The sequence below is a fragment of the Branchiostoma belcheri genome, unplaced genomic scaffold (assembly GCF_001625305.1).
Source record: "Branchiostoma belcheri isolate BF01 breed outbred unplaced genomic scaffold, Haploidv18h27 scaffold55, whole genome shotgun sequence".
Lineage (NCBI taxonomy): Eukaryota > Metazoa > Chordata > Leptocardii > Amphioxiformes > Branchiostomatidae > Branchiostoma > Branchiostoma belcheri.
Window position 1 is genome coordinate 2,030,014 of NW_017804187.1, and position 14,497 is coordinate 2,044,510.

Sequence of the window (14,497 nt, forward strand, 5' to 3'; positions counted from 1 at the left end):
TGCACAATGAAACGATTTTGAGGTATTTCTGCCGACACGTCGTAATGCCAGGCCCGGTATTACTACTGGTTTTATCGGTAAACCCGTAACAGGTACGAACATACACATATAACCCTACCAGTGCCTCTGGCCTACCATGCCGCATTAATATAGTAGTCTGTGTTTCAAATTTCACCAATTTCCTATATTTTTAGGCTAATATTCTACTTCTTTTGCAAATTATTTTCTTGCTCAACGTCTCTGTGCAAAATGTGACAATTGGTATATTTAACGCCCACATTATTTTGCCATTAACACTTATTCTATTGACTGAGAGAAAAGACAGAGCGATCAATAATTTAAAATTGGGAATGGCCCCCGTTGGACATTAAATCTCTTGCATTACACAATAACTTTGCACAGGGATTTGAAAAGCGAACAGTAATAGACTTTAAAATCCGTGGCAATATATTAGGTATGATTAAGTTCTGAAGGAAGAATTTAAAATATATTTTATACTTCACTTTCCACACCCTTAGGAAAAGGGGACTTTTCTCAGTAAGTGTTATTCGTTATTTAGAATTCGCGGCATTCGAAATTTTCTAGCAAATGTGTAGAATATAATCTGTTATTTAGACTTTTAGCAACTCACAAATTTCTATCCATGCAATAGAACATTATCTGTTATAATCTGTTATATTTTAGTACATGCACAACTGACTGGCACAGGGACAGCTTTTATGTAGTCGTAATTTGAAAGTGGGAGTAAAACAATGATACACAGAAACTAAGGCACGGGCATTGCTGAAATATTTGGCGAGCACATTTCCTTCACCCAAGATTGCACGATGTCTCAAATCTTAAGAAACCACACTTCACTGAGATGCAATTCAGGGCTTCAGCAGACCTGTCTGAATTCTACTTCTACTTCTACACTAAATATTCAGCCGTATGCATGTATACAACTAGGGAGAAAGCTTGGATAGCCGAAACAAAATTGACCTAAATCCACGTATGTACCTCGAGATACCTCGCAGAATTCTATCCAAGCACATGGCATAAGAATCAGTTTTCGTGCTACAAGAAGCATTTTGCATAGAGCAAATTGAATAGAACTCAGAGAAAGATTAATATATATGCGTTTCTTGCTTTCTTCTATGTCACGCTAGATGGAGAAAAATCGCCCCGCCCCTTTTACCAATACTGAATCCGTTCTTCTAGTTTCCATCATAAAACCTACATCACTAAATATTGCAACATCTTTGGAAAATTCAGACGTTATCTAGCCTTTAGCTGGCTTTTCTACGGGGGTACGGACCGTAGAATTCCGTATAGAAAAAAGGGAAGAATGATTGTCCAGGAGAATCAGTCCGTGGTTGCGGCAGCCAAATTCCCATGGCCAATTATTCTCCCTACTTAGCTAAATTTGACTGCTCTTGAATTGAATCCGCATTGGTAGAGACTATACCGTCATCTAAACCAACAAGTAGCACCGTAGTGATGTAAGTTAAGTAAATGCACAAACCTGAGAAAAGGTGTTCACGTACCTGCTATCTCATACCTGTGTCCTGGCAGCCGTGGTTTACTGATCCATGGTACCGGTACCGCACTGCGAGGCCGGCCTCTTTCGGCAGTACAGCTACCACTGCATGGCACCGGGGGTCGCACCTTAATTCTTCTAGGATACCTGTAACTATTATGTTCTATACCATGTACCGTAGCAAGCCTGAATGGATTGTATGTTTAGATGCACACTGTTTTGTGAAGAAATGAAGAAGAGTATCGTTGTCCCGGTTTTAACACAGCAGCTTCTTGTTATCAAGAACCCCCTGTCATAGAAATGGACCTCCCCTCGTATCTAGAATCAATAAGACGTCGTATTGGACTGTACGTTAAGTACGGAAGGGATTTACCATTGTATAGTTTACAGGATACTGGATGAATGTAGACAAGGCTTTTAGAAAGTCGCTTTGAATAGATATACATATGTTACATGATCGTTTTCCATAAGAAAAGGTACATTGCTCTAAGTCTTTTGTAAAGGTGGAAAAACTTCTTTCTAATAGTGTATCATCTCAGACCAAACCCAGCCACCACACTAGTGGATGGTCCCTCATTCAATTTGTATCCCGAATATTCACTTGGTTTTTATCTATAGCTATTATCTTGGGGTCTCTGAAGCTGAGGCTAGGATATATCTTCAGTAATGTGTGTCGGAAATTGGTCGCCACAAGCGCAACAAATGTGGCAACAAATGTAGCGATGTGACGATAGAGACTACTGGGAAACGATCTACAGAAATGTGTTCTGTGTTTCTCAGTCAATATCTTATCTCCGAAGTCATAACAGTAAAACCTAGCGTAATGTGAGTCGGAAGAACCAAAGTGACAACCTACTAAGGCCACACCGACGTAATGTTATGGATGACATCCGCGCGCGCATTGATTTTCGCCTGTTCTCAAAAAAAAAAAGGATCGTCCTCCGAGTCTCTGGCCTGGCTCTAGGCCTGGGTAGTCCATGGCAGTTAGCGACAATAGGGAGCCGGTGGTAACTCTGGAGGATGGCACCAGGCTACCGAAGCTCCACGACTCAAGATCTCAGTACATACGTACAGTGCCTATTCATAAATTCCGCAAATATCCCTCATGTGCCGGCTTATCGTATACGTCGCTATGTACTGCCTCAGATACACAATACCAGCTTTGTATTCCTATGGTTTAGTAGCATTTTTATTTTTGGCCGGAATTTTTTTTATTCACCCGCGCGCACTAGTTTGGGGGTCTTCAGAGGATGTCATCCATAAAATTAAGTCGGTGTGGCCTTACGCGGAATGAAGCTGCCTCGTGATATACTTTTAAATGGTGAATATCGGGAACGTAATGAAATAATCATCGATCCTCTCTTTGCATTATGGTTTTCTTCTTATTGATAATTTGATCTTCTTTTTGTCTGCATGGGGTATAGACTATTACAAAACATTTTGGAAAGGAGTAATTTAGGAACAATCAGGGCACCGGTACGCTAGGTCAGGCGGCGTCACGTGACCATGACGTCAGGTAATGTATTGATCGCTGAAGTAGAAACGGGGTCAGGCCGATATGTAGTAATAATCAATAAGTCAATAGTCAGCGCCTGGTCACATCTGTCGTGCGATCGTCCTACGATCTTCCTACGATCATCGCACGACCGTCTCACGATCATAAACTGTGGACAATCTTGGGTCAGCTGTGCAGGTGTGTCTAAATACACGAATACCTACAAAGGATCGCTGGCCTTTTACCTAGCCTCCACCAGGCCTTTCTACGGGAATACGGATCGCAAAATTCGGCAAAAAAGAGAGTAAAATTGGCCAGGGGAGTCCGGCCGCGGGGAGGTAGTTTCATTCCCTCCGAAGCCTATCAAACCTACAAGGCGGCCAAACTCCCCTGGTAAATATTCTCCTATATATAGCCAGCGTAGTTAGTCTGGTAGAGACTAGCTCTTACCAACCTTCCACAAAAGTACACACATAGATCTTGTTACAACCAATTCGTTACGTTGCATCAACATTCTAGATTGATGGTGGAACTGTTTCTACAGACGTGTGTGTAATTCGGCGTGTTTCTTTTGATTGCGTGTGATTTTTTTTGTATACGACTCTGAGAAAACACAGTCCACTTTTCTGGCGGTAAAACAGAGATTCTGGGTTAATCCCGAGAATCGGGCGGGAATTAGTTACCATGGTAACATGACGTCACGCAGAGAGGCAGTTTGCGAGCATCAGATGAGCATACATGTATTGGGGGGATCTCTAGGCTCAGTTAACTAAACAAGAGCGAGTTCCGAAACATTCGTGGCAGGTTTTCTGACAGTTTTAGATGTACGTGGCAAGGTGGTGCGTAATGGTTCGGCTCAGAACCAAGAGGTCCCGGGTTCGATTCCCTGACATGCCCGCTGCAGTGCCCTTGGGAAAGGCACTTTACAAGACTTTCCTCACTGTATGGTAAAGTGACGCCCACTGTGCCTTTCGGCTAATCGTTGATTCTGTGTCCAAACACTGATGAGGACACAGGCAGATTTGGTGTTGCCAATGTGCCAACATGTGCATATTTGCGTCTAAGTTATAGTACCGTAGATTTTTTTCTGATAGTTTTTATAGGTGGTAAAGAGGCCTTGTGGTTAGGGTTATTATTCCAGCTTTGAAATGAAGAGTCGAGCAAGCACATACACACGAACACACACGCACACACATACAGAGAGAGAGAGAGACACACACGCGCGTAAAATTCTCTCCCTGCGATCCACTGTACATATAGCGTAAAAGTGGCCGGAACATAACTGTTACAATTTGATAAACAACTTCCGAAGTTGGCCAACCGCCATTCGAACCCGTGATCATGTATGTATACAGTATGTTAGCCTCCACCAGGCCTTTCTACGGGAATACGGATCGTAGAATTCGGCAAAAAAGAGAGTAAAATTGGCCAAGGGAGTCCGGCCGCGGGAGGTAGTTTCTTTCCCTCCGAACTGCGCGGCCCAGTCAAACCTACAAGGCGGCCAAACTCCCCTGGCAAATATTCTCCTATATATATAGCCAGCGTAGTTAGTCTGGTAGAGACTAACAGTATGTGTACACAGCAAAGGTGAGGCCCAGACGCACCACGTGAGACTATGACTTAATGTCCAAAGGTCGTTGTCCTCGGATGGGACATTTGTTAAGGCTTAACCATTATCAGAAAGGTAGGTAGGGATGGAAATATAGTCGTTAATTGCCAGACACCTTCTGCTAAAAGTCTCTTCTTGATTGCCTTTCTGAAATAGCACTAGCTTGGTGGGTCTTTGTGCTCTCAATGACAGCTTAGAGCTAAGGAATTTTTGAGAGTAAAACACTTGTTTTGCTGCTCGCCAGAACAGTCAACTTTTGTCGACCTGCCCCCCGAAACTTTGAGTCAACAGGAAAATCGATAACGCCCCCGCAGACCCCTCCTTTTGTGAGAGCCACGCGAAAAAATACGTCTTCACTTCTTCTCGAACTGTCCAAAGATGGCGATCCTTCCAATACTCCTGGTCTTACTGTGTGTGGCGTCTGTTAGGGCGACTGTTGGTTACGCGGCAGACGACCTCTCTCCTCCTGTAGGCCACTTCGTGGTGAACAAGAAGCCGCTGATCGGAAAGCCCGAACCTTGCCTGCTTCTGGATATATCCGCCATGTTTCACGTGGGGTACATCAAAGCGCACAACAACACTCGCGGGATGGTGTCTTTTCCTCTACCCACAACCAGCGTGGTCAGTGGCGACTGTAGTCACCTTACCGACGAGACGCACTCGCATCTCAACCTCAAGTTCAATCTCAACAACGGGACGGAAGGAGTGTTTGGTTTGAATCTCACGTTTGAAAGGAACATTATCTTCACCCACTTCTCGCTATCGGAGGCCACGATGAAGTACACGCTTGTACCTGAATTGTTCCCCGACGCGAAGAACGCAAACGCCACCGTATCGGGGAAGGCCAAAATGTCGGGAAAACAGTTCTTCTACACGCATTCGAACGCCTTCGAGCCCCACTCGTACCTGTGTGACAAAACCCAGAGCATAGACTTCGACATCCCTAGCCTAAACGCACCCAAGTCCACTCTGTCCATCCACCATGTTCAAGTTCAGCCCTTCTACGTACCCAGTAGTGGAAAGTTCTCTCGTCCCGAAACTTGCCCGGAAGACATCACGACTACCCCAGGCCCGAACGTTACCACCCCCCAGCCCACCCCCACTCCTACCCCTACGCCAGTAATCCCTGTCGGACACTTTGCTCTCAATGACACCAAGGGGAACCTATGTATTCTGCTCACCGTTGGCGTGATGTTCCGTGTCGAGTACGACGACGCGAAACAAAACATCACCCGCAACGCCACCTACGTTCTCCCGCAGGACAGCACTGTCGGAGGCGGCTGCGACGAGTCTAAGGCAACCATCGCTCTCTCCTTTTCCAAGGGGTTCAACTTGACCGCGACCTTCAAGACGACGGGGAACAAGAGCTTCGAACTAGTCGGCGCGTCGGTCGGGTACGTCCGGACGCCAGATCTCTTCCCGAACGCGTCCATGCCGGGCAGAGCCGTGAAGGAAGTCGAGCAAGACGCGTCCCTTTTTGAGACGGACCTCGGCAAATCGTACCTGTGCAAGTCACTGCAGTACTTCGACGTTGGCAGCACGGTCAAACTCGAAGTCGTGGACCTGCAGGTCCAACCCTTCGCTGTCAAGGGCAGAAACTTTAGCGAGGTTTCCGAGTGCGCCCAAGACCTACCGTTTACAACCACAATGATGCCCATACATAACGCGACAACCGTTCCCCCTGTTAACACCACGACGGCAACCATGTCGCCAATCGGCAACGCGACCACAGTTCTTGCCCCCAACACCACGGCGGCCACATTCTTACCTATTGGCAATGCGACCATAATGACCACTCCCATGAAGACTCCCAAGCCCACCACACCGCCAAAGGAACCACCTCAAGGTCACTTCGAGGTCAAGGACACAAAAGGTCACGTCTGTCTGCTAGCCAACATGAGTCTACAGTTCAGTGTCTCTTACACAAAGGCCGACAAGAAAAAGCACATCGGACTATTCGACTTACCCAAAACCGCCCACGCTACAGGTTTCTGCAGTTCCGACAACTCCAGTTTGACTCTAACGTTCCACGATGGCCTCTTCAGCGTAACATTCGGCTTCGTCACGGACAAGAAAGTTACAGGGGACAGCGCCAGTCGCTTTAACATGTCTAGCATCGAGGTCATGTACACCGAGCTTCCTTCAATGTTCCCCGGGACTAGTAGCCCTGACGCCCGTAAACATGTCTCCAACAACACGCTGAACATGTTCTCCGCAGCCTCCGACAAGTCTTACATGTGTAAGTCCGAAGTGAACATCACCGTTTCCAAAGATGTGACCATCATGGCCAGTCAAGTTCAGCTCCAACCGTTTGGAGTCAAGTCTGGAAAGTTTTCTTCCGCTGAAGAATGTTCGCAGGACACCACAGGTAGCAACACTGTCCCTGTCATCATTGGTGTGATTGTCGGAGTGATTGTCGTCGTCGTCTTCGTCGCGTATATTGTCGTGAAGAGGTCGAAGGCGCGCCCACAAAAGTTTACAATTGTGAATTAGTCTTTGCGACAACTTGTACATGAGTTGTTATTCTTGCTACTTTTTGGAGTAGTTTGAACATGATCCATTTGAGAGTTTGTCCAGTATTTTTACATAGTACCAAAACATAATCAGAATAGTTTGTATTTAATTTTAGGGTTAGAAATGCAAAAGGAAGGTGCGTCCCAAAAGTTTACAATCGTGAATTAGGCTTTGCGACAACTTGTACAAGTTGTCTTATCGTCCATGACTAGTTGTTATTGTTTTTTTTGGCTGTTCAAGATGGCGCTGCTTCCATGATGTAGAAATCTTGTCACACTTAAGTCTTAAATCTTTAGTTAGCAACTACTTAATTCTTAGATGTAAGCAACTGTTTGGAGTAGGCTAAACACAATCCATTTGAGAGTATTTTTTCATTATTTTCTGCACTGTACCAACTTGTAATCAGAATAATTTGCATCTAGTTTGAGGGTTAGAAGTAACTGTGTAGGGATGCTACAAGACTGACATTGCCCAGCAGTAGAATATGTTAGATCCACATGTAATGTCTGTAACATTTTTAATTCTAAGCAGCCTGATATCATGTATTTGATGTTTGTATTAGAGATTAATCAGACATGTACTTTATGCATTCTCAGATGGTCGATGCAGTCTGTGCATTTGGGTCTAAAGTGCATTTTAATCTTAGGCAAAACAATCAATATTAACATTGTGCAAGATAACGACATAATCAGTGTTATCGAGCGAGGTGTATATTAGTCTCAAACTTATGTGCTTATTTTGAACTTGTTGACAAGATTGTGAGGTCCGTTGTGCTATTTTCTGTACAAAGCAGGACTACAGTCGACGTCTTTAATTTAAAAACTGACAAGAAAGCTTCAAGTGGTCATAGAAACGTGGTCTCTTGTTGAACAAGTGGTTGTGAATAAAAGACTTTGCTATTCAATCATTCATCTACCTGTTGAAATTATTTACGAGTATATGTTTTCTTATTTCTGCAAGTAAACAAACAAACAAACATGACCCTCACAAGGGCACGTAGGCTTCAGACGGTCGTAGAAACGTCGGCTCATAATAAGTGGTAGTGAATTAAGAACTTTGTTCAATCATTCACCAACTTGTTAAAATTATTTACGAGTATGTGTTGTCGTATTTGTGTGAATAAACAAACAAACAAACAAACAAACAAAGACCCTAAAGGGGCACGTATAGGCTTCAGACGGTCATAGACTCAAGACTCAAGACTCAAGAATTGTTTATTGATCAATGGCAGTAAACTTGATACAAGTCACTGAATTGCAAATCAATGTACATTTCATTATTTTAAAATCGAGAGTTTATAGTATTGCATATTAATTAAGTTAAAAATTCAGAGTCATTAGGAAGTTAAAATACAAAGTCATTAGGAAGTTAAAATATAGTATCATTAGAAAGACTACATAGACCACAATAATTACACATACTACAACCACACCACAACAGTTAAAAATTACGAGCAGAAGAACGATTAAAAGGTAGGCCCATGTGATACAAATATTTCAAATATTCCTAATAACTGGATGGTCTGTTAACAATTGTTTCTAAAGTTCATGGTGATAAGTGAGGACGCTAAGGTAGGAATAATTAGTGTCCGTCAATTGTTCAGCAGATGGCACATGTAGGGGATCGGTGAGTTTCTATACCGAGTGGTGCGACAGTACGGGGTGTCCAGTTTGTGCGAGTTACGAGTTTGTCTTCCCGTCACAGACAGTCTGGTTGGGGGGAGCCAGTCCCGGAACTCTGGGTTCAGCAAGGAACTCGCAAACGCTCTGCAGATGTGGACTCGTCGATCTGATAATGTTGTTAGTTTCAAGGTCTCCATTGCCGAGTCATAGTTGTTGTAGAGAGGGCCAAGAATGATCTTACAGGCCCTCTTTTGGACACGCTCCAGGCTTGTGGTTTGTTGTACAGTCAGAGACGAGTGCCATACTGGTGCCGCGTACTCAAGGGCTGGTCGAACGTAAGAGGTATAGACAGTTGTGAGGTCAGTAGTTGACAAACCAAAACGTCATAGAAACGTCGGCTCATAATAAGTGGTAGTGAATAAAGAACTTTGTTTTCTATCATTCACCAACCTGTATTGTTTTCTTATTTGTGCAAGTAAACAAACAAACAAACAAGTATGGCCCTTACAAGGGCACGTAGGCCGCTGGTAAGGTCATCTTCAGCGATAATGTAAACAGTACATATTTGCCCAACACCAGGCAACCCGACGATGAAAGGTAAAGCTGCAAAGGTGGAGGCGAGACGAACATGTTTTTGCCAGCAAATCTGCTCAAAGTTCATGGTCCATTCTACAGGCAAACATAACTCCGTGGCCCCCGGCCTAGGTTGGCCTTAGTTCAGTGTCTGTTAACTAGTTCAAAGCGACCTACAGTGCAGCATTGGTCTGTCGTTACCGATGCTCAAAATGACGTGGCTGATGACTACAACCGTGTTCTTCGTGATTGCTGTCTTCATTGGAGCAACGTCTAGCCGAGAGAATGCCGGTTCGTCACCTTCAGAAGGCCACTTCAAAGTGAGAGACAAAACCACGGGTGCCGTTTGTCTAATAGCCGACATGGGCCTACAGTTCAAGATCCTCTACACAACAACTGACGACAGAGTCGACTACGCTGTCTTCAACCTACCGCAAACCGCCAACGCTACGGGGTCCTGTGGTACGGACAACTCCAGTTTAACGCTAACGTTTCACGGTGACACCTTTAGCGTGACGTTCGACTTCGTCAAAACAGGAAAAGGGGGCGGCGTCGGTCGCTTCCACGCGTCCGCCATCAAGATCTCCTACACCGAGCTGCCTGCCATCTTCCCCGGCACTAAGAACCCAAACACCAGCAGACAAGTCTCCAACAACACGCTGAACGTCTTCTCTGCCGCCACCGACAAGTCTTACATGTGTGAATCAGACGTGAACGTCACCGTTGCCAAAGATGTGTCCGTCGTTACAAGTCAAGTTCAGGTCCAACCGTTTGGGGTGAAGTCAGGACAGTTTTCTACGGCTCAGATATGTTCTCAGGACACGGGAAACAAGACAAGCCTCAACACAGCGGCCATAGTGATCGGTGTCATTGCTGGCGTGGTGGTGCTTGGTGGGGTTTTTGCTTACGTGATTCTGAGCGAAAGAAAGCGTCGAAGCTATGCCAGCATTAATGATTAAGGTACTGGTATTGGTGCATATTGATATACAGTCAAAACTGCCCAAGACGACCACCAAGAGAACTGATAAACCGTACAATGGTTTACAGTAAAAACTGTCCAAGAAGACCAACCAGAGAACCGATAAAATCTGGTCTATATAGGCAGGTGGTCGTTATAGACAGGACTGTATCAATGGGGAAGATTATCAAAGGGGCAATTGTCTATATAATTGTTGACTTGTGAACACCAGTATAGCTGCCTGTAAGTCAGTATAATGTACTGTTGCATTTGAAAGAAAGAAATATCCAAGGGGTCAGATGGCCAGGTAGGCCTTGTGTAGAGGTAGTCACTTGTACAGGTTGGATTTTATTTGATTTACAACTAGTTAAAACTATTTCCGAATAGTATCAATCTTTATCACCACAATACACAAATCTGTACGACGACGTTCTCCTTTCAATAGAATTACATGTATATGTCGACAATATCTATAAAAGTATAAGTATAATCAACGGTATCTGTACCTCTATTTGGATGCCTTCGCTTTTTGACACAGGCATGTTTTGAATATTAACGAAATGTTCTAAGATACAGCTTCACCAATGATTGCTTTTCTTGTGTATTGTGTTTCGTTATTTCTATTTTGTTGGCTTTTTTGGATGAGGATCATGGTCAGATAAAATGTTACAGTACCATAACAAGATGCTTGGGGGCCAATATTCAAACTTGACCTTGCCTTCGCCAACACCTACCCACCTACTAAATATCAAGACAATCCACCCACACATTCTAGAGTTATCGTGCCTTTGGAAAATGTACAAAAACACGCATCACATATGGCCCGACAAAATGTTGCAGCACCATAACAAGATGCTTGGGAGCCAATAGTCAAACTTGACGTTACCTTCGCCAACACCTACCCACATACTAAATATCAACTGAAGACAATCAACCCACACATTCTAGACTTATCGTGCCTTTGGAAAACGCCCAAAAACACGCATCACCTCTGCTTGGAGAGTAAGGGCAAGTAGCCCTGTCTGGACGCCCTACACCTTATCGACCAGAGGTCATTGACCTGGCAAAGTCCGAACCTATTGTAATCACCTGCCGAAAAACATGGCGATACGTTTTTGCGTTCTTCGTAAATTTTCCACAGCGTAAAGGTGCAAATGTAGTTTACTGGCCAGTTTTTTTCAGGTGAAATCAACTTCTGTATTAAAGTTGTATCATACACAGCTTGAATCCTTATTACCCAAGCGAGGGATGTCATTTTTAAGGCCCAGTCGCAAACGTCGTGCGGTCGCAAACTGAGGACATTCTTGCGACATTTGTGCATGTGTCACCCTTCTTGTTGCGGAAAAAGCTGTCTCAGATCCTTTTCGGTGGTTGGTGTCTTTTAGAGACATTGAGCGTCTTATAGGTAATCTCTAAGCAGATCCTGGGGTGGCCATGGACAGTATCAAATTGGCCAGGCAGTATCCATTCGCCAGAGAGGGTCCATACGCCACCCAAGGTTACCCTCTTTGGTGAATGGATACTGCCTGGCCAATTTGATACTGTCTTTGACCACCCTAGGATCTGTTGGAGATTACTTCTTAGGCCGAGTAGAATTTCTAGACTGGGGACGACGCTGTAAAAGGAATGGACCAAGAGGTCCCGGGTTCGAGTCCTGACATGCCACCGATCTTGTGCCCTTGGGAAAGGCACGTTACACAACTTTCCTCACTTCGCTCAGGTGAAAATGAGTATTGTACTGTCCCCTGTGTTGGTGGCGGCATTAATACATGTATAAGTTGATAAAACTTAAGTGTGCCGTCACCACGTCTTGTGATTACATGTTGGAGTATAAAAAAGAAAAAGGGTCATTTTTATTATTATTGTGCAATGTTGGTCACACTTCCGTCTTCGTGACCGAACCTCAACAACAGCGTCTTTCCTAGTCTAAAATTCTGTCTATGGCCACCCTAGGATCTGTTGGGAGATTACTTCTCAAGCCTTGTAGAACTTTCAGACTGGAAAAGACCCTGTAAAAGATTAAGCAAAAGGAAAAGGGTCATTATTATTATTGCGCAATGTTCCTCACACTTCCGGCCTCGTGCCTTCGCCCAAACACGTGTAGTCACGTCAACTCCCTCCGACCTACTCTTGGGTTCATAGTTCAACTGATGTAGGGATGTACCATTTCTTATTACGACCGATCTACCAATAATATAACACCCAGGGGGACCAAGTTTTGGCAAAAGATGTAACTTCAGCTATATCATGGTACCTCTAAAGACAGGTAGAAAGTTTACACATTTGAGATTGAGAACAACGCTGGGAAGGGATCACGATTTTCCCCTTGACTGATACTGAAATCATTGATCTTTCCCCTAAATCAAGTCAACAAACACAAACAATGAGTGCCCTAGATAACTCTTATTGCTTTCTCCTGCCATTTCTGGAACACCACATTCTGTTCATCAGAAGACCATGAACGTGTTCCATAAGGCAGTTTTCCTACTGGCCCTAACAGTCGGGGTACGGGCCAGCTCATATGGCAGTTTTTCCCCGCCAGCCGAGGGCCACTTTGTGCTGAGCGATGTCTACAGCGACGTATGTTTGCTACTTGACGTCGTCGCCATGTTTCACGTTGGCTACACGAAGACTGACAACACCGCGTCCACTGTGTCCTTTTCTCTCCCAGCAGACAGCAGCGCCAGCGGACACTGTTCTCATTTTGATAACGACTACCATTCTCACATAGATCTGAGATTCAACACAGGTAACACCATGGAATCGGACGGTGCATTCGGCTTACGCTTGGCGTTTGTCAGAACAAGGGACATGTTTTGGCTCACCAACGCGTCCATATACTACACCCTGCACCCTGACGTGTTTCCAGGAGCGAAGAACGCGAATGAGAAGGTATCGTCTGTTCTGTCTGGTCTTCAAGACTTTTCAACGTCTTCAAGTTTTTACTTTCCCCATTCGTACCTGTGCGACAGAGAGCAAGTGTTTACCTTTACTGACCCTGACAGACCTGTCTCTACTCTGACTATACACACCATCCATGTTCAACCCTTCCACGTTCCGACCAGTGGAGACTTCTCGAAGGCAACGGCTTGTAGTGACTCTAAACCCACACCCTCCCCATCGAAAACGACCAAACCGTATCCTACCACAACTAAGGATCACTCGCCCACGATCTTACCTATTGGCAACATTACTACCATTCCATCCACTACTACTACTGCTGCTACCGCAATGCCTATTGGCAACGGGACTACCATCCCCTTTACTAGTACTACTGTAACTGTAACTACAATTCCTATTGGCAACGTTACTACTATACCATCTACTAGTACCACTGCTACTGCAACCGTAATGCCTATTGGCAACATCACTACCATCCCATCTACTAGTATTACTGCAACTGCAATGCCTATTGGCGAGGTTACTACTATCCTACATACCACTACTTCAGCTACTACCCTGCCCATAGGCAATGTGTCCACCGCCAAACCAACTACAGTCCCGGTCAAGAACCTCACAACTATTATGACGACCCCTCGACCTCTGACGCCACCTCCAGAACCACCTCAAGGTCATTACGAGGTCAAGGACACAGAAGGTCACGTCTGTCTGATGGCTGATATGGGCCTGCAGTTCAAAATCATCTACGCGAAAGTTGAGAGCGAAACTGGTGCCGCCATTTTGAACTTACCGACAACTGCAAACGCTACAGGCTCCTGTGGTCCTGACCGCTCCAATTTGACCTTGACTTTCCATGACGACATCTTCAGCGTGACGTTTGACTTCGTCAGAGCTAACGATCACTTCCACTTGTCCCAGTTCGACATTTCGTACACCGAGCTTCCCTCAATCTTCCCCGGGACTAAGAACCCAAACACCCGTAGACAAGTCTCAAACACCACGCTGAATATCTTCTCCACCACCGCCGACAAGTCTTACATGTGTAAATCCGACGTAAACATCACCGTTACCGAAAATGTGAGCATCCTCGCCAGTCAGGTTCAGGTCCAACCGTTCGGGGTCAAGTCCGGACAGTTTTCGACGGCCGAGGAATGTCAGGAGGACTTAGAGAAGAACACTACTGTACCGATTGTGATCGGGGTTGTTCTTACCGCGATGGTCGCACTCGTGCTCATCTCGTACATTGTCGTGAGGAAAATCAGAGCAAATAATAGGCGTTATTCTAGTGTTTATTAGTCTGTTCCGT

At 44.9% G+C, this 14,497-nt stretch overlaps 3 protein-coding genes across 3 annotated transcripts; all 3 read left to right on the forward strand.

Annotated features, from left to right (window-relative positions):
- The first annotated feature begins 4,896 nt into the window (after positions 1-4,896).
- Positions 4,897-7,892, forward strand: LOC109481434 (lysosome-associated membrane glycoprotein 1-like). Its single transcript, XM_019784011.1, has one exon. The coding sequence runs from the start codon at positions 5,002-5,004 to the stop codon at positions 7,114-7,116; it is 2,115 nt and encodes a 704-aa protein (XP_019639570.1). The 5' UTR covers positions 4,897-5,001; the 3' UTR covers positions 7,117-7,892.
- A 1,736-nt stretch (positions 7,893-9,628) lies between these two features.
- Positions 9,629-10,779, forward strand: LOC109481414 (lysosome-associated membrane glycoprotein 2-like). The gene has a single exon (XM_019783969.1). The coding sequence runs from the start codon at positions 9,695-9,697 to the stop codon at positions 10,289-10,291; it is 597 nt and encodes a 198-aa protein (XP_019639528.1). The 5' UTR covers positions 9,629-9,694; the 3' UTR covers positions 10,292-10,779.
- Positions 10,780-13,815: 3,036 nt separating this feature from the next.
- On the forward strand, positions 13,816-14,487 carry LOC109481327 (lysosome-associated membrane glycoprotein 1-like). The gene has a single exon (XM_019783860.1). The coding sequence runs from the start codon at positions 13,816-13,818 to the stop codon at positions 14,485-14,487; it is 672 nt and encodes a 223-aa protein (XP_019639419.1).
- Positions 14,488-14,497: the final 10 nt, after the last annotated feature.